Raw genomic sequence first — 22061 nt, forward strand, 5'->3', positions numbered from 1 at the left:
TCAATGAGAGATTAAGTTGTACATGATGCGCTACGCGTGAGATACTGTGACGTATTTAAGTTTTCATGACGTTGCTTCGCTGCTTGTAGAGATACGTGGAGTCGCGAGATTCGTACAGCACGCTCAGATGTACGTCGATTGACGCTCTCGTACGTTTGTGTAAATTAAGGGCAAACATAGGTACGGTTAGAGGTGCACGTCTTCAGAACACGTACGCGAATTGTCGCAAACTGCGCGAATTTTAGATTCGGCGCTACGCGCTGGATCGCACGGTGGGGCGGAGCTACCACGTGCGACCCGGCGGACGCTTCACCGATTGGCTGGCGTTGAGGGGTTTTCCGTTTTGACGTCACTATCTCCGCCCTCGAGTTGTCTGAGTGACGAGACCGAAAGGAGCCGAAGCTGTTACGAGTTCAAAAGACTCTCGTGCATCGTCAGGAGTGCTCAGACGGTCGTGATCCGACGCACGACCTGGTCCCGCGTGCTGGACCCACCACGTGGCCTCCTGGAAAAAAAAATAAAGCGGAGGGTGAGTCCATTTTTGGCGTACTTTTGTAGAATCAACTCGAACCTGTTAACTCTCTTTAATGGGTTACGTGATATAAGGGAATGCAAGTTAAAGGACGGTTAGCGATTTTGTTAACGATTTGTCTGTTGTGAGAATTCTCGAGTCTCACACTGGGGTCCTGAACGGAGCATTCATCGCAACAACGACTGGGTACTTGCATGGATATCATTGAAACATACACGTCATGTCGATCGGGAATCACAGCGAGAAACGCACGAGCCCGACGCAGGAGAACGAATACACAGGAAACGACATTATACTATACATGGAGCACTTTTCATGGTACTTACATTAAAGGCTACAGTTATCATGATACTTACATTAAAGGATGCAATAATTATGGTACTTATATTAAAGGGGGCACTTTTCATTGCACTTTTATTAAAGGACATAATCAACATGGTACTTACATTAAAGGATACAATCATCATGGTACTTATATAAAGGGGGCACTTTTCATTGCACTTTCATTAAAGGACATAATCAACATGGTACTTACATTAAAGGATACAATCATCATGGTACTTATATATTAAAGGGGGCACTTTTCATTGCACTTTCATTAAAGGATACAATTATCATGGTACTTACATTAAAGGATACAATTATCATGGTACTTACATTAAAGGTGACAATCATCATGGTACTTACATTAAAGGATGCAATAATTATGGTACTTATATTAAAGGGGGCACTTTTCATTGCACTTTCATTAAAGGACATAATCAACATGGTACTTACATTAAAGGATACAATCATCATGGTACTTATATAAAGGGGGCACTTTTCATTGCACTTTCATTAAAGGACATAATCAACATGGTACTTACATTAAAGGATACAATCATCATGGTACTTATATTAAAGGGGGCACTTGTCATTGCACTTTCATTAAAGGATACAATTATCATGGTACTTACATTAAAGGTGTATCATGGTACTTACAACACCCTGGTGTTGGGCTAGCGGCTAGGGTGTCAGCTTAGGATACCTAGGATCCTGGGTTCGAAACCCGGTCCGAAACCCGGTCGATCGCTGAATTAACGCCAGGGGGGTTGACTCAGCCTGTCATCCTTCCGAGGTCGGCTAATTGAGTACCAGTTCAATGGTAATTCCCTGCTTGTCGTTAAAGGCGGCAAAAAGGGTTGGCGTCAGGAAGGGCATCCGGCCGTAAAACATTGCTTCAAAAAGGGGACCGAAAAAACAACAACTACCACGGTTCCCGAAAAAGGCCAACCCCCGCTTGCGGGGAAAAATGGCCTCTAAAGGTGGTTTTTTACATTAAAGGTCATCATGGTACTTACATTAAAGGTGTCAATCATCATGGTACTTACATTAAAGGCTACAATTATCATGGTACTTACATTAAAGGCTACAATTATCATGGTACTTACATTAAAGGCTACAATTATCATGGTACTTACATTAAAGGATGCAATAATTATGGTACTTACATTAAAGGCTACAATTATCATGGTACTTACATTAAAGGCTACAATTATCATGATACTTACATTAAAGGATACAATTATCATGGTACTTACATTAAAGGCTACAATTATCATGGTACTTACATTAAAGGATACAATTATCATGGTACTTACATTAAAGGATACAATTATCATGGTACTTACATTAAAGGATACAATTATCATGGTACTTACATTAAAGGATACAATTATCATGGTACTTACATTAAAGGATACAATTATCATGGTACTTACATTAAAGGATACAATTATCATGGTACTTACATTAAAGGATACAATTATCATGGTACTTACATTAAAGGATACAATTATCATGGTACTTACATTAAAGGATACAATTATCATGGTACTTACATTAAAGGATACAATTATCATGGTACTTACATTAAAGGATACAATTATCATGGTACTTACATTAAAGGATACAATTATCATGGTACTTACATTAAAGGATACAATTATCATGGTACTTACATTAAAGGATACAATTATCATGGTACTTACATTAAAGGATACAATTATCATGGTACTTACATTAAAGGATACAATTATCATGGTACTTACATTAAAGGCTACAAACGACATGGTACTTACAATTAAATGATATAATAATCATGGTACCTGCATTAAATGATACAATCATCATGGTACCTGCATTAAATGATACAATCATCATGGTACCTGCATTAAATGATATAATCATCATGGTACTTACTTAAATTCTATAATCATGATGGTATTTACATTAAAGGATATGATGAACATGGTACTTTCATCAACGGGTACAACTATCCTGCAATATAAGTATCATGGTAAGTGATATATTTAGATTAAGAGGAGAGTGTATAATTATTACCCGATACTGATGCATTTAAATAAAGGGCTGAGTGTATTTATTACCATAATTACCATAATAGTGGTATTTAGATTAATAGGGTAAACAGTACCCTCGTGTTGTGATAAACATCTGAAGCACACCTCTACTCTCAGGACTCAGACAGACCTCCTGCGTTGTTTGTGCACGCACGTATGACGTCACATTAGAAAGTTGTTATCTCAACGTGAATATAAGAGTTCCCGTAACCCCACCATGGAAATTTCTCTTTATTCTCATAAACACGGCGTGTACGGACGCACGTCCGCACGCACTCGCCCGTGCAGGGCTTTTCGCGGGAGTTTTTCAAACTTTACAACGTGGTGATTTTTATCGCTTCAGCAATAAATTGTCAAAATTGAGCCTGAGAAGTTGAGCATGAATGAGCGAAATCAACACAGCACGAATTTGAATAAAACCAAACTGAAGCACAATGAAGCGTTTAGTATGTATTTGCCACAGTATTTAGAGTAGTATCACTCGTTGTGATTGCCTTTGTTGAGGTGGAGGTGTGGTGGCCTCACCACCATGCTGCGATGTGGATTCTCTTTGGAGAAATCTCCATACATTGCCGTACCTGGAAACGGTGTGAGCAACCTTTTGTTGGAGACATCGCCCTTGGGCCACGTTATCGATATAATGTATTGTATTTACCGTTCAAGTCTATACAAATTAATGTATTGTCTCTAAGATACATCTCAATACAATGTATTGTATTTATGGTACATCTCAATACAATGTATTGTATTTATGGTATATCTCAATACAATGTATTGTATTTATGGTATATCTCAATACAATGTATTGTATTTATGGTATATCTCAATACAATGTATTGTATTTATGGTATATCTCAATACAATGTATTGTATTTATGGTATATCTCAATACAATGTATTGTATTTATGGTATATCTCAATGCAATGTATTGTATTTATGGTATATCTCAATACAATGTATTGTATTTATGGTATATCTCAATACAATGTATTGTACTTATGGTATATCTCAATACAATGTATTGTATTTATGGTATATCTCAATACAATGTATTGTATTTATGGTATATCTCAATACAATGTATTGTATTTATGGTATATCTCAATACAATGTATTGTATTTATGGTATATCTCAATACAATGTATTGTATTTATGGTATATCTCAATACAATGTATTGTATTTCTGGTATATCTCAATACAATGTATTGTATTTATGGTATATCTCAATACAATGTATTGTATTTCTGGTATATCTCAATACAATGTATTGTATTATGGTATATCTCAATACAATGTATTGTATTTATGGTATATCTCAATACAATGCATTGTATTTATGGTATATCTCAATACAATGTATTGTATTTATGGTATATCTCAATACAATGTATTGTATTTATGGTTTACCTCAAAACAATGTATTGTGTTTATGGTATATCTCAATACAATGTATTGTATTTATGGTATACCTCAATACAATGTATTGTATTATGGTATATCTCAATACAATGTATTGTATTTATGGTATACCTCAATACAATGTATTGTGTTTATGGTATATCTCAATACAATGTATTGTGTTTATGGTATATCTCAATACAATGTATTGTGTATATGGTATATCTCAATACAATGTATTGTATTTATGGTATACCTCAATACAATGTATTGTATTATGGTATATCTCAATACAATGTATTGTATTTATGGTATACCTCAATACAATGTATTATGTTTATGGTATACCTCAATACAATGTATTGTGTTTATGGTATATCTCAATACAATGTATTGTATTTATGGTATATCTCAATACAATGTATTGTATTTATGGTTTACCTCAAAACAATGTATTGTGTTTATGGTATATCTCAATACAATGTATTGTATTTATGGTATACCTCAATACAATGTATTGTGTTTATGGTATATCTTAATACAATGTATTGTATTTATGGTATACCTCAATACAATGTATTGTGTTTATGGTATATCTCAATACAATGTATTGTGTTTATGGTATATCTCAATACAATGTATTGTATTTCTGGTATATCTCAATACAATGTATTGTATTTCTGGTATATCTCAATGCAATGTATTGTATTTCTGGTATATCTCAATGCAATGTATTGTATTTATGGTATATCTCAATGCAATGTATTGTATTTATGGTATATCTCAATACAATGTTTTGTATTTTTTTTTTTTTTTTTGTATACATGATCGAGGCTCGTGTAAGAGGCTAACATTGATCACAAAAAGACAAACTGACACATAAAACATAAAACATATGATAAAGGGAATGGGAGACAAGATGGAGAGCAGGGACATCGGGAGATCTGTGGGAGGGAGAGGACTTGGGGGGAGGAGGCACGGGAAGGGGGTGAGGGGGAGGCGGGGGGGGGGGGGGGAGGGAGTGGGAGAGGTAACAAAAAAAACACATGGACACTGCTTGGACTTCCAGGAAAGAAGTCGGTATTTCAAAAAAGTGGATCTGGGGTGAATTAACGGGGGTAGAAAAGATCAAGGTTTTGGATGGGGGAAGGTACATCTATTTGATTTATGGTACATCTCAATACAATGTATTGTATTTATGGGACATATCGACACAATGTATTCCATTTCTGGTACCTATCGATACAATTTATTTTCTTTAAAATACATATCGGTATAATGTATTGTATTTAAGATATGTATTGATATAATGTATCACAGGCAAAAATTAGCATCCCTTTACTGGAGTAATTCTCTGCAGACTACTGTAATTAGAACTGTAATCACATCAGTCACCGACAATCATTACTGCAGTACACTTAAGTCACAAAAGAGTAACCTGTAGTAATTCTGAAGTTAACTTAAACTGCCAGAAAGTGATAGCACAAATACTTCTAACCATACCATTTTGCCTAGAGTATGTATTTAAGATACATATTGATATAATGTATGTATTTAAGATACATATTGATATAATGTATGTATTTAATATACATATCGATATAATGTATGTATTTAAGATACATATCGACATAATGTATGTATTTAAGATACATATCGACATAATGTATGTATTTAAGATACATATCGACATAATGTATGTATTTAAGATACATATCAACATAATGTATGTATTTAAGATACATATCGACATAATGTATGTATTTAAGATACATATCGATATAATGTATGTATTTAAGATACATATCGACATAATGTATGTATTTAAAATACATATAAACATAATGTATGTATTTAAGGTACATATCGACATAATGTATGTATTTAAGATACATAGAAACATAATGTATGTATTTAAGATACATATAAACATAATGTATGTACTTAAGATACATATCGACATAATGTATGTATTTAAGATACATATCGATATAATGTATGTATTTAAGATACATATCGACATAATGTATGTATTTAAGATACATATAAACATAATGTATGTATTTAAGATACATATCAACATAATGTATGTATTTAAGATACAAAGAAACATAATGTATGTATTTAAGATCCATATCAATATAATGTATGTATTTAAGATAATATCCATATAATGTATGTATTTAAGATACATATAAACATAATGTATGTATTTAAGATACATATCAACATAATGTATGTATTTAAGATACATATAAACATAATGTATGTATTTCAGATCCATATCAACATAATGTATGTATTTAAGATACATATCAACATAATGTATGTATTTAAGATACATATCAACTTAATGTATGTATTTAAGATACCTATCCATATAATGTATGTATTTAAGATACATATCAACATAATGTATGTATTTAAGATACATATCAACTTAATGTATGTATTTAAGATACCTATCCATATAATGTATGTATTTAAGATACATATCAACATAATGTATGTATTTAAGATACATATCAACATAATGTATGTATTTAAGATACATATCCATATAATGTATGTATTTAAGATACATATCAACATAATGTATGTATTTAAGATACATATCCATATAATGCATGTATTTAAGATACATTTCGATATAATGTCTGTATTTAAGACACATGGGAAGTATTGAAGGTGTGGGACGGATATTTCAAAGAGCTGTTGAACTAGTAAGGAAGCAACGGCAAACTGGAGCTACCGGATTATGTGGAGGGGAAAATGGAGTTGCCGGAGGAGGAAGTGGGAACGGCATTGAAGAGGGTGAAAACGGGGAAGGGTGCCAGGTATTGATGAGGTGTGCACAGAGATAATAATTGCAGCTGGAGAAGTCGGTGTCAATTGGACGAAGAGGTTGTTGAATGTATGTGTGAGAGATGGGTCAATTCTGGAGGAGTGGAGGACAGGGTTAATTTTGCTGATATCGAAGGGGAAGTGGGATTTTCAATATCCAGGGAAGTACAGGGGAATTACACTACTTAGTTATGTCATTAAGGTGTTGTAGAGGGTTCTGGATGGGACAATAAGGAAGAGTGTGGAGAAGGGCATCAGATAAGAGCAGCAGGAGGTTAGAAAGGGTAGGGGAACGAAAGGTGGGATGTTCGTGCTGACACAGCTGGTGGAGAAGAAGTTGGAGGTCCAAGGTGAAATTGCATTGGGATTTGTGGATCTGGAGAAGGCCTCCTTGGAGAAGGCCTCCTCCTATCATGCTCATCACTGAGCTAGATGGGAATGCTGGAAGCAGAAGTTAGGTTGGTGGAAGGAATGTATAAGGGAATGAAGGGAAGAGTTTTGGTTGGTCCTGGGATGCCGGAGGAGTTCAGCGTGAATATCAGTTTGAGGCAGGTAGGATCTCTCAGCTCACTCCTGTTTATCATGGTGATGGAGCTGGTAAGCAGGAAGGTAAACATGAAGGATATTCTGGGGAGGATATTGTATGGGGACGATCTGGTTGTTGTGTTGGAGAGTGGGCGGGAGATGCATGAAGCACTGGGGGAGTGGAAGCAGGCATTTGGAAAACATGAGCTGAAAATGAGGACGGAGGAGATGGAGGTGACGTGGGTCGGGCAGCAGAGACCAGAAATGAATATCAGGTTCGAGGGGAAGAAGATCAGACTAGGAAATAGGTTTGAGTAGCTGGGGGGAGCAGTGACCGGGGATGGTAGGTCAGAGGCAAAAGTGTAGAGGAGGATTGAGGTGGGTGCGAATGCATGGAGGAGGGATGAGGGAGTAATGGCAGAACAGACATTTCAAGGAGATTGAAAGTAAAGGGTCTGATGTCGTGCATAACACCAGCCGACCTTTACTGTCTGGAGACGGTGGCACTGACAAAGAGACAACAACCCAGACAGTTTTCGAAGAACAACTGGGTCAGGATGATTGCGTGCAGCGCCGGATTTATGGTGGTGGAGGCCTGGGGCACACGTGCGTGGTGGTGGCCCTTTCTGCCACTAACGATGAAGTAAAGCAGTGGTTTTCAACCTTTCTCACGGATGACACCCTAAACTGTTTTATCTCATTCTGTGGCACACCGTGTGTGAGGTCCAAGGCACACCTTGCACCGGCACCTGTGCACCGGCACACCGTGTCTCAGTGCATTTTTTTTTTTTTTTTTGTGGCACACCCATTCAATTTCCTATTTGTATAGTTGCCTTAAGAACATTGCACGCTCCATCAGTTAAATTTATTGGATAAAATGCATAATGTCCTCAGAGCTTAGATTTCCTCGGAGCTCAGCGAATGCAGATTTCTGAAGAAACGAAACGATCCGCAGATCTCTTCACCTGCTTACTATACCCTGTGGTAGCGCACTCAATTGGCTCTCAATAATTGGCAACAATTAGGTCATTTTTTTTTTTTTTTTTTTTTTGTATTTTTTGTGTAGTACACCTAGACTGTGTGATATAAAGTTTGTACCACAGGGTACACCCAGGCGACATGATTGGTGGATTTGCACACCCTGGCAGTTGAGGTAATGGTAGGAAGGAGAGGGGAGTAGATGAAGGACATGAATGAGAGATCCTTGATTCACATAAAGGAGATAAGGACGCCATACAACGAGTATAACAATGTTAATATACATTAATTATGATGCCTGGAATGTAACAATTATCAAAATCAATATGTCGTCACACGGGTGTGACAAAATGACATTTCAGTTTGTCTATTTCTGGAAGAAAAATAATTTTATTAAAACATTATTTGAATGATTAACTGAAGATTTTTTTGGTATAGTAAACCAAACCCTTGTATGATGTAATATTGGTTTAAACATGCCATATGAGAGGCTCATAATACCACGGGCTGTATACCATGGTGCCATCATACACTCCGTCATAACGCTACTTTCGCAGTGCACGGGGTTACAAAACCACTGCACCAGTACCAACCATTTTGTCATGATGTCACAATGGCAACATTTAACAACACCATGTCTCCATGGATCACACCATGCCTCCATGTGTAGTATCACGTCTCAATGTGTCATCCCACGTCTCCATGATGCAGTACCACATCTCCTTGATGTATAGTACCACGTCTTGATGTGCTATACCACGTCTTGATGTGTCATACCACGTCTTGATGTGCTATACCACGTCTTGATGTGTCATACCACGTCTTGATGTGTCGTACCACGTCTCGATGTGTCGTACCACGTCTCGATGTGTCGTACCACGTCTCGATGTGTCGTACCACGTCTCGATGTGTCGTACCACGTCTCGATGTGTCGTACCACGTCTTGATGTGCCATACCACGTCTCGATGTGTCATACCACGTCTCGATGTGTCATACCACGTGTCGATGTGTCATACCATGTCTCGATGTGTCATACCATGTCTTGATGTGTCTTATCATGTTTTGTTGTGCCATACCATATCTCGATGTGTCATATCATGTCTCGATGTGTCATACCATGTCTCGATGTGTCATACCACGTCTCGATGTGTCATACCATGTCTTGATGTGTCATTCCATGTCTTGATGTGTCATACCATGTCTTGATGTGTCTTATCATGTTTTGATGTGTCATACAATGTCTCGATGTGTCATACCATGTCTCGATGTGTCATATCATGTCTCGATGTGTCATACCATGTCTCGATGTGTCATACCATGTCTCGATGTGTCATATCATGTCTCGATGTGTCATATCATGTCTCGATGTGTCATACCATGTCTCGATGTGCCACACCACGTCTCGATGTGTCATACCATGTCTTGATGTGTCATACCACGTCTCGATGTGTCATACCATGTCTTGATTTGTCATACCATGTCTTGATGTGTCATACCCTGTCTTGATGTGTCTTATCATGTTTTGATGTGTCATACCATGTCTCGATGTGTCATACCATGTCTCGATGTGTCATATCATGTCTCGATGTGTCATACCATGTCTTGATGTGTCATACCATGTCTCGTTGTGTCATATCATGTCTCGATGTGTCATATCATGTCTCGATGTGTCATACCACGTCTCGATGTGCCATACCATGTCTCGATGTGTCATACCATGTCTTGATGTGTCGTACCATGTCTCGATGTGTCATATCATGTCTCGATGTGTCATACCATGTCTCGATGTGTCATACCATGTCTCGATGTGTCATACCATGTCTCGATGTGTCATACCATGTCTCGATGTGTCGTACCATGTCTTGATGTGTCGTACCATATCTTGATGTGTCGTACCATGTCTTGATGTGTCGTTCCACATCTCTGTGTGTCGTACCGATCTCGATGCGTCGTACCACATATTGATGTGTCCTACCATGTCTTGATGTGTCGTACCACATCTCTGTGTGTCGTACCGATCTCGATGTGTCGTACCACATATTGATGTGTCCTACCATGTCTTGATGTGTCGTACCACATATTGATGTGTTGTACCACATCTCTGTGTCGTACCACATCTCTGTGTGTCGTACCACATGTCTGTGTGTCGTACCGATCTCGATGCGTCGTACCACATATTGATGTGTCCTACCATGTCTTGATGTGTCGTACCATATCTTGATGTGTCGTACCATGTCTTGATGTGTCGTACCACATCTCTGTGTGTCGTACCGATCTCGATGCGTCGTACCACATATTGATGTGTCCTACCATGTCTTGATGTGTCGTACCACATCTCTGTGTGTCGTACCGATCTCGATGTGTCGTACCACATATTGATGTGTCCTACCATGTCTTGATGTGTCGTACCACATATTGATGTGTTGTACCACATCTCTGTGTCGTACCACATCTCTGTGTGTCGTACCACATCTCTGTGTGTCGTACCGATCTCGATGCGTCGTACCACATATTGATGTGTCCTACCATGTCTTGATGTGTCATACCACATCTTGATATGTTGTACCACATCTTGATGTGTTGTTCCACGTCTCTGTGTGTTGTGCCATGTCTCTATGTGTCGTACCATGTCTCCATGTGTACTATGATGTCTCCATGTGTAGCACCACGTCTCACTGTAATCCCACATCTCCATGGTGTAGTGCAAACAATAATTAAAGACCTGACAGAATGGTAAAACCCATTGTATGTTGGTTTTGTCAAGGCTTTGAAAAAGCTGTTGATGGTATGCATAGTGATTATGGAAACTGTTAAAGATGTATGGATTACCTGAAAAGGTAATCACAATGATTAAAATGTTATATGAAGGCTTCACCTGCAGCAGTTTCCAGTACAGATGCTTTCTTCAACTCTTTTCCTAATAGTAATAGACTGGCTTATGTTAGAGACAACCGAGGGAAACTGGAAACAGATAAATGCAGTTCTGAAGGATTTGGATCATTCTGAGGATTTCATACTTTACATCTCAAATAAATGGAAATACAAAGAATTCATCGCAGAAGGCCATCAAATACGTTTGGAAAAGATTTTAAAAAAGACAAAACTTAAAGCAAACCCCTAGTTTAGAGAGAAGATCAAGAGAAGTAGGTTTGAAAATGAATGTCCCCAAAACGAAACTGATGAAATTCAACAAAGACCCTAAAAAAGGATTGAAGATGTAGAAACATTTGTGTATTTGGGAACAACATTGGACAAAAATAGAGGAACCAATAAAGATATTGCAACAAGTATCGACTAGAATTGCACTCGGTAGAGAGCATACCTCCCTCCGCCAGGGTGAACAGTTTCTGTTCTGTATCCCACTAATAGGTCGGATCTGGATTCCAACCTGAACCAAAACCGAATCAGCTTGCTCTTGTCACCAAACCAACTCGTCCACCAAGTTTAGCCATAACTCGTCCATAACTTTTTGAAATATCATGTTATATATCGCTTTTCACCCAATCCCTCAATAGTGAAAAATCACTTAAAATTAAATAATTATCGTATCCAAATCCATGTTCAGATCTTCACCAAAATCGAATCGATTCGTCCTCGTCAAACACACATGTGCACCAAGTTTCGTCCAAATCCGTCCATAATGTTTTGAGATATCCTGCTATGTATCGATTTTATCGCTGTCACTCAATGGTGAAGAATCACTTTAAAAATTCTCTGATCCGGATCTGGATTTGATTATCCACCAAAATAAATCGATTCGTCCTTGTCACATATCCAACCTGTCCACCATGTTTCATCCGAATTCGTCCACAACTTTTTGTATATCGTGATATATATTGTTTTTTGCCCTATCTCTCAATGGTGAAAATCACTTTTTTAATTCTCGGAGCCAGATCCGGATGTGGATCTCCATCCAAATCTAATAATTTCATCCTTGTAACATAACCAACCTGTCCACCAAATTTCATCCGAATCCATCCACATCTTTTTGAGATATCCTGTTCACAAACAAACAAACAGGAAATATGTCGTTCATGGCATGATTCTTGCAATATCCCGAAAATATATTCTTGAACTTTGACCTATGTTGACTGTTTGGCCTATGTTGATCTCAAAAATAGTTGATGGTTGAATTAATTGACCTGATATGCAAGTATTCTTCAAATTTTAAGTCAATCGGATGAAAATTGAGGATTTTAGAAATTTGACAAAGTTGTTGACCTTTGGCCTAAGTTGACCTTTTGACATCAAAATCAATAGGCTTCTTCGTTATGACCAACTTTACCATTTGGTGGAGTTTCGTAAAAATCGGTTTAAAATTGTGGACTTTAGGTGATTGACATACAAACAGATAGAGATAGACAGACAAACAGACAGAATAACACACAAGACCAACCATTATACTTGACAAACCTTCGATTTTCGCAAGTAACAAACAGACAGAAAGACAGACAGACAGACAGACAGATAGGGGTGAAACATAGCCTCCATCCACCTTCGGTGGCGGAGGTAATAAAGTTTTTTTTTTTTTTTTTTTTTAAAGACTCTAACTAGTCTCCACAAAGCAAAGTGTGGACAAGCAAAAACATATCGTGAGAGACAAAAATGAAAAGATCCAATTCCAACACAAGGTCAGTTCCTTTGTGCGGAGCAGAGCAGAGTGCTGGAATATAACCAAAAAAAAGAGAGAAAAGTTCTAGAATTTCACAAGAGATGTTTGAGCATAACTTAATAGGTTTTCAAGGCAGAAATAATTGCAAATGAAGAACCAAAAGAAAGCCAGGACAAAAATATATCAATGAATGAGAGATGATGGAGGTGGCTCGGACATGCTATGAGGAAAGATGAAGATAATTTGATAAAAGAAGCTGTTCTTGACACCAAGAGGGAAAAGAAAGAGAGGAAGAGAGAGAGAAACTTGGAGGATTGTCCGGGAAGAACGAAAAGCTTTCAATGGGATGGAAATGAAGGAAACGGAAGACTTGGTGATGGATAGGAAGAGTGACGGGATTTTGTTTTGGCCTTGAGTGTCGAAAGAGACGATGAGAGAAATAAATTAACTCGGTTTGTAAAATTATTACCTGGATTGGTAAAATGGTTACATCGGTTTGTAAAAGGATTACCTGCATTGGTAAAATTACTTCTTGGGATAGTAGAATGGTTACCTTTGTTAAATTATTACCTGTGTTTTGAAAATGATTACGTGGGTTTGCAGAATGATTACCTGGTATGGAAGAATAATGGTTACCTGTGTTTGGAAAATGGTTACCGGCTGGGTAAAATGATTACTGTGTGGTACAATGGTTACATGAGTTTATAAAATGGTTCCCTCTAGTGTGAGATTTCTGGGAGGGGTGAGATTGGTTGGAGGTGGCAGATTTCTGGGAGTGGTGAGCTTGCTGGAAGAGGATGAGATTGCTAGGAGAGGGTGAGATTGCTAGGAGAGGGTGAGATTGTTGGGAGAGGGTGAGGTTGCTGGGAGAAAGCGAGATTGCTGGGAGAGGGTGAGATTGATGGTGGAGAGTGAGGTTGCTGGGAGGAGGTGAGATTGCTGCGAGGATATGAGATTGCTGAGAGGATGTGAGATTGTTGGGAGGACCTGAGATTACTGGGAGGACGTGACATTGCTGGGAGGACCTGAGATTTCTGGGAGGAAGTGAGATTGCTGGAAGGACCTGAGATTGCTGGGAGGATGTGAGATTGCTGGGAGGACGTGAGATTGCTGGGAGGAAGTGAGATTGCTGGGAGGAAGTGAGATTGCAGGAAGGACCTGAGATTGCTGGGAGGATGTGAGATTGCTGGGAGGACGTGACATTGCTGGGAGGACGTGAGATTGGTGGGAAGACGTGAGATTGCTGGGATGACGTGAGATTGCTGGGAGGACGTGAGATTGCTGAGAGGACGTGACATTGCTGGGAAGACGTGAGATTGGTGGGAAGACATGAGATTGCTGGGAGGAAGTGAGATTGCTGGGAGGACGTGAGATTGCTGGGAGGACCTGAGATTGCTGGGAGGAAGTGAGATTGCTGGAAGGACCTGAGATTGCTGGGAGGATGTGAGATTGCTGGGAGGACGTGATATTGCTGGGAGGACCCGAGATTGCTGGGAGGAAGTTAGATTGCTGGAAGGACCTGAGATTGCTGGAAGGACCTGAGATTGCTGGGAGGATGTGAGATTGCTGGGAGGATGTGACATTGCTGGGAGGACATGACATTGCTGGGAGGTTGTGAGATTGCTGGGAGGACGTGAGATTGCTGGGAGGATGTGAGATTGCTGGGAGGACGTGAGATTGCTGGGAGGACGTGAGATTGCTGGGAGGACGTGAGATTGCTGGGAGGACGTGATATTGCTGGGAGGATGTGAGATTGCTGGGAGGACGTGACATTTCTGGGAGGACGTGATATTGCTGGGAGGATGTGAGATTGCTGGGAGGACATGAGATTGCTGGGAGGACGTGAGATTGCTGGGAGGATGTGAGATTGCTGGGAGGACCTGAGATTGCTGGGAGGATGTGAGATTGCTGGGAGGACGTGAGATTGCTGGGAGGACGTGAGAATGCTGGGAGGATGTGAGATTGCTGGGAGGACGTGAGATTGCTGGGAGAACGTGACATTTCTGGGAGGACGTGATATTTCTGGGAGGACGTGATATTGCTGGGAGGATGTGAGATTGCTGGGAGGACGTGATATTGCTGGGAGGAGGTAAGATTGCAGGGAGGATGTGAGATTGCTGGGAGGATGTGAGATTGCTGGGAGGACGTGAGATTGCTGGGAGGATGTGAGATTGCTGGGAGGACGTGAGATTGCTGGGAGGACGTGAAATTGCTGGGAGGATGTGAGATTGCTGGGAGGACGTGAGATTGCTGGGAGGAAGTGAGATTGCTGGTAGGAAGTGAGATTGCTGGAAGGACCTGAGATTGCTGGGAGGATGTGAGATTGCTGGGAGGACGTGACATTGCTGGGAGGATGTGAGATTGGTGTGAAGGTGTGAGATTGCTGGGAGGACGTGAGATTGCTGGGAGGACGTGAGATTGTTGGGAGGACGTAAGATTGCTGGGAGGACCTGAGATTGCTGGGAGGATGTGAGATTGCTGGGAGGACGTGACATTGCTGGGAGGACGTGAGATTGGTGGGAAGATGTGAGATTGCTGGGAGGACGTGAGATTGCTGGGAGGACGGGAGATTGCTGGGAGGACGTGATATTGCTGGGAGGAGGTGAGATTTCTGGGAGGATGTGAGATTGCTGGGAGGATGTGAGATTGCTGGGAGGACGTGATATTGCTGGGAGGACGTGAGATTGCTGGGAGGACGTGAGATTACTGGGAGGACGTGAGATTACTGGGAGGACGTAACATTGCTGGGAGGACCTGAGATTGCTGGGAGGACGTGATATTGCTGGGAGGAGGTGAGATTGCTGGGAGGATGTGAGATTGCTGGGAGGACGTGATATTGCTGGGAGGACGTGAGATTACTGGGAGGACGTAACATTGCTGGGAGGACCTGAGATTGCTGGGAGGACGTGAGATTGCTGGGAGGAGTTGAGGTTGATGGTGGGATGATATTGATGGTGGAGTGGGACTGATGCTGGGATGATATTGATGGTGGAATGAGATTGGTGGGAGAGGGTGAGATTCATGATGGGATGATATTGATGGTGGAGTGAGATTGGTGGGAGGGGGTGAGATTGATGGTGGAGTGAGATTGATGGTGGAGTGAGATTGATGGTGGAGTGAGATTGATGGTGGAGTGAGATTGATGGGAGAGGGTGAGATACATGGTGGGATGATATTGATGGTGGAGTGGGACTGATGCTGGGATGATGTTGATGGTGGAGTGAGAATGGTGACAGCGAGACAGGAGGTGAAGACGTTTGTTTTGATTTCCTTTGTTTCAGATTCCTCCTACCCAAGGGGTGTGTGTTGTCAGAATCAAAGCGTATTATTTAAAAGTGAAATATCTTTGGTTAATGGACAGGTTTGACAAGACGAGCTGGTTTTGGCCTTGAGCGTATATACAGGCAGGTTTCACCACACCTGAACAACTTTCCTTGTTTATTTAATTATATTTTAATTTTAGCGTTGTTTGAGGATTGATTTGAAAAATGTAAAACACGTTTCTGAGTCAGGAATTTTCTGTGAAACGAGTTTCAGGATATTCACGTTTGGTGGAAAATTAAGTTACAAGTTCAGTTCCTGGAGAATCAATGACCTCTCAGAAACTCTACCGAATTTGCTTGATTAGTGAGTTAAAGGGTCTTGGGGTCATTGGGTGGAAATGGCAGGACGACCTGACTTGTTTATGAATCAAGGAGAAAATAGGAAATCACAACCAACTCGCAACCGCCATTGTTTTCATTCCCTTGTTATTGAATTTGGAAAACAATGAAGTGGAGGTTATGGGAAACATGACGGGCACACTTTATGAAACTCGGTTTTCAGGTGAATAATTTTTCACCATCATCAAACCATCGCACCTGTTGACTGCAGACAAGAAGGATGTGTCATGTGAATGTTTCCTGAGATGGGAGTGTCACACCCAAGCGAGTGTGCACGCAGCCGATACCACTCGGAGTGTGATACACCTGGGTAAGCACACAGGTCTCCTTCACATCTACCTGTCGCTTCCTTTAATCCAGCCTCGAGCACCTCAGGCTCAGAAATCACGTGGGGGTCCGCAATCTGGCATTCCCAAATCATTACGACTAAACTCGTCCATCTTGCTCACACTGACATCTAAAAATATCCATGTCAGCAGAAGTTTTGGAATTCCTGTTCATGACTTGGGCCACGTCACTTAGAAGATCTGGGGGGTTTGTACAGACAATAGACCACCGAACAAAAGCAAGAGTGGTTACACACCCATGTATAGACAATAGAACACCGAACAAAAGCAAGAGTGGTTACACACCCATGTATAGACAATAGACCACCGAACAAAAGCAAGAGTGGTTACACACCCATGTATAGACAATAGAACACCGAACAAAAGCAAGAGTGGTTACACACCCATGTATAGACAATAGACCACCGAACAAAAGCAAGAGTGGTTACACACCCATGTATAGACAATAGAACACCAAACAAAAGCAAGAGTGGTTACACACCCATGTATAGACAATAGAACACCGAACAAAAGCAAGAGTGGTTACACACCCATGTATAGACAATAGAACACCGAACAAAAGCAAGAGTGGTTACACACCCATGTATAGACAATAGAACACCAAACAAAAGCAAGAGTGGTTACACACCCATGTATAGACAATAGAACACCGAACAAAAGCAAGAGTGGTTACACACCCATGTATAGACAATAGAACACCGAACAAAAGCAAGAGTGGTTACACACCCATGTATAGACAATAGAACACCGAACAAAAGCAAGAGTGGTTACACACCCATGTATAGACAATAGAACACCGAACAAAAGCAAGAGTGGTTACACACCCATGTATAGACAATAGACCACCGAACAAAAGCAAGAGTGGTTACACACCCATGTATAGACAATAGAACACCAAACAAAAGCAAGAGTGGTTACACACCCATGTATAGACAATAGAACACCGAACAAAAGCAAGAGTGGTTACACACCCATGTAGAGACAATACAACACCAAACAAAAGCAAGAATGGTTACACACCCATGTAGAGACAATAGAACACCAAACAAATGCAAGAGTGGTTACACACCCATGTATGGACAATAGAACACCAAACAAATGCAAGAGTGGTTACACACCCATGTAGAGACAATAGAACAGCAAACAAATGCAAGAGTGGTTACACACCCATGTAGAGACAATAGAACACCAAACAAATGCAAGAGTGGTTACACACCCATGTATGGACAATAGAACACCAAACAAATGCAAGAGTGGTTACACACCCATGTAGAGACAATAGAACACCAAACAAATGCAAGAGTGGTTACACACCCATGTATGGACAATAGAACACCAAACAAATGCAAGAGTGGTTACACACCCATGTAGAGACAATAGAACACCAAACAAATGCAAGAGTGGTTACACACCCATGTATGGACAATAGAACACCAAACAAATGCAAGAGTGGTTACACACCCATGTATAGACAATAGAACACCGAACAAAAGCAAGAGTGGTTACACACCCATGTATAGACAATAGAACACCGAACAAAAGCAAGAGTGGTTACACACCCATGTATAGACAATAGAACACCGAACAAAAGCAAGAGTGGTTACACACCCATGTATAGACAATAGACCACCGAACAAAAGCAAGAGTGGTTACACATCCATGTATAGACAATAGAACACCGAACAAAAGCAAGAGTGGTTACACACCCATGTATAGACAATAGACCACCGAACAAAAGCAAGAGTGGTTACACACCCATGTATAGACAATAGAACACCGAACAAAAGCAAGAGTGGTTACACACCCATGTATAGACAATAGAACACCAAACAAAAGCAAGAGTGGTTACACACCCATGTATAGACAATAGAACACCGAACAAAAGCAAGAGTGGTTACACACCCATGTATAGACAATAGAACACCGAACAAAAGCAAGAGTGGTTACACACCCATGTATAGACAATAGAACACCGAACAAAAGCAAGAGTGGTTACACACCCATGTATAGACAATAGAACACCAAACAAATGCAAGAGTGGTTACACACCCATGTATAGACAATAGAACACCAAACAAATGCAAGAGTGGTTACCCAGCTAACACAACAGCGTTGTGCCAACGTTGGTGTGTTAGTTGGTGTGTTAGTTGGTGTGTTAGCTGGTTACTCAGCTATGAGGGAAGTTTGTTTTCCGTAACTGACAGCTTCGACAATCTGAGGTTTATGGTGGAGTGAGATTGGTGGGAGTGGGTGAGATAGAATGTTCGTTTTAAGGCCATTTTCCCCGCCAGAGCGGGGGTTAGCCTTGCGGGCCCCATGACCATCATGGTTCCCTGTTTGAGGCTATGTTTTTATGGCCGGATGCCCTTCCTGACGCCAACCCTTGGTCGCCTCTTACGATGCGCAGGGATACGGTGTACCTATTCTAAATCGGGGTACACACCGGGATCATTCATCCCAGCAAGCTGGTACTCCATTGGGTGAGATTGATGCTGTGATTATATTGATGGTGGAGTGAGACTGATGCTGGGATGATATTGATGGTGAAGTGAAAGTGCGACAGCTTTTGATACCTTTTAACCTTTCCGACCTGACTGACCAGTAAAACAAATAAATAAATAAATAAATAAACAAGAAGTCGTCATGCAGAGCACGATACTTGCAAAATCCACCCCTCCCCAAAATACAACGTTGCCAAAGATACATAAAATTGTCCATTTCATTAAGATTATAATAGACGATCTTAATCAAAGCTCAGGTCAATCTGATTAAAATTGATGATTATTCAGAAGAAAATTGATGATTTTAGAAGTTTGACCTTGACTTGACTTTTTGACCTCAAAAATAGTTGGTTTCCCAATTCATTGATTCACTATGCAATTGCTGTTTAACTTTCAAGTTAATAGGATGAAAAGTGACGATTTTTCAGATGAAAATCGATGATCTTAGAAGTTTGACATTAAGTTGACCTTTGACCTTTTGACCTCAAACATAGTTGGTTTTCCAATTCCGTGAGGCAATATGCAAATGTTGTTCAATTTTCAAGTCAATCGGATGAAAATTGATGGTTTTAGAAGTTTGACCTTGAGTTGGCCTTTGACCTTTTGACCTCAACCATAGTTTGTTTTCCAATTCAGTGAGGCAATATGCAAATGCTGTTCAATTTTCAAGTCAATCGGATGAAAAATGGCGATTCTAGAAATGCGACCTCAAGATGACCTTTGACCTCAAAATCAATAGGCTTCTTCCTTATGACCAACTTAACACCTGGTGAAGTTTCGTGAAAATCGGATACAATTGTGACCTGTAGGCGACAGACAAACAAACACACAGACAAAATAACGCACAAGACCAACCAATAGATTTGAAAAATCATAAATAAATAAATAAAATGAAATAAATAACTCTGCGACCCCTTTCTTGCAAAATGTATGTTTTGATGACAAGTACAAGTTTCTTGTAACAACGGGTTTCCCACAAGGAATGCTTGGTGTGCTCTGCACCCCTTATTGTTTCCCACAAGGAATGCTTGGTGTGCTCTGCACCCCTTATTGTTTCCCACAAGGAATGCTTGGTGTGCTCTGCACCCCTTATTGTTTCCCATAAGGAACGCTTGGTGTGCTCTGCACCCCTTATTGTTTCCCACAAGGAATGCTTGGTGTGCTCTGCACCCCTTATTGTTTCCCACAAGGAATGCTTGGTGTGCTCTGCACCCCTTATTGTTTCCCATAAGGAATGCTTGGTGTGCTCTGCACCCCTTATTGTTTCCCATAAGGAATGCTTGGTGTGCCCTGCACCCCTTATTGTTTCCCACAAGGAATGCTTGGTGTGCCCTGCACCCCTTATTGTTTCCCACAAGGAATGCTTGGTGTGCCCTGCACCCCTTATTGTTTCCCACAAGGAATGCTTGGTGTGCTCTGCACCCCTTATTGTTTCCCACAAGGAATGCTTGGTGTGCTCTGCACCCCTTATTGTTTCCCACAAGGAATGCTTGGTGTGCCCTGCACCCCTTATTGTTTCCCACAAGGAATGCTTGGTGTGCTCTGCACCCCTTATTGTTTCCCACAAGGAATGCTTGGTGTGCTCTGCACCCCTTATTGTTTCCCACAAGGAATGCTTGGTGTGCCCTGCACCCCTTATTGTTTCCCACAAGGAATGCTTGGTGTGCTCTGCACCCCTTATTGTTTCCCACAAGGAATGCTTGGTGTGCCCTGCACCCCTTATTGTTTCCCACAAGGAATGCTTGGTGTGCTCTGCACCCCTTATTGTTTCCCACAAGGAATGCTTGGTGTGCTCTGCACCCCTTATTGTTTCCCACAAGGAATGCTTGGTGTGCTCTGCACCCCTTATTGTTTCCCACAAAGAATGCTTGGTGTGCCCTGCACCCCTTATTGTTTCCCACAAGGAATGCTTGGTGTGCTCTGCACCCCTTATTGTTTCCCACAAGGAATGCTTGGTGTGCTCTGCACCCCTTATTGTTTCCCACAAAGAATGCTTGGTGTGCTCTGCACCCCTTATTGTTTCCCACAAGGAATGCTTGGTGTGCTCTGCACCCCTTATTGTTTCCCACAAAGAATGCTTGGTGTGCTCTGCACCCCTTATTGTTTCCCATAAGGAATGCTTGGTGTGCCCTGCATCCCTTATTGTTTCCCACAAGGAATGCTTGGTGTGCCCTGCACCCCTTATTGTTTCCCACAAGGAATGCTTGGTGTGCTCTGCACCCCTTATTGTTTCCCACAAGGAATGCTTGGTGTGCTCTG

At 40.7% G+C, this 22061-nt stretch overlaps 1 protein-coding gene across 2 annotated transcripts in view; it reads left to right on the top strand.

The window, feature by feature from the left end:
- The first annotated feature begins 239 nt into the window (after window positions 1–239).
- Window positions 240–22061, top strand: part of LOC137439557 (uncharacterized) — a 36506-nt gene continuing 14684 nt past the window's right edge. Inside the window, exon 1 of one of the 2 annotated variants that reach the window (XM_068135423.2) lies at window positions 240–529. Coding sequence is in view for 1 of the 2 variants with exons in the window: in XM_078768298.1 (XP_078624424.1) it covers window positions 727–850 (124 nt within the window). In the remaining variant the exon portion in view is untranslated. Of the gene's footprint in view, window positions 530–616; window positions 851–22061 lie in introns of those variants that run through there. The other variant, XM_078768298.1, reaches the window with a different exon arrangement.

This window comes from Myxine glutinosa, chromosome 14 (genome assembly GCF_964187855.1).
Source record: "Myxine glutinosa chromosome 14, kmMyxGlut1.1, whole genome shotgun sequence".
Lineage (NCBI taxonomy): Eukaryota > Metazoa > Chordata > Myxini > Myxiniformes > Myxinidae > Myxine > Myxine glutinosa.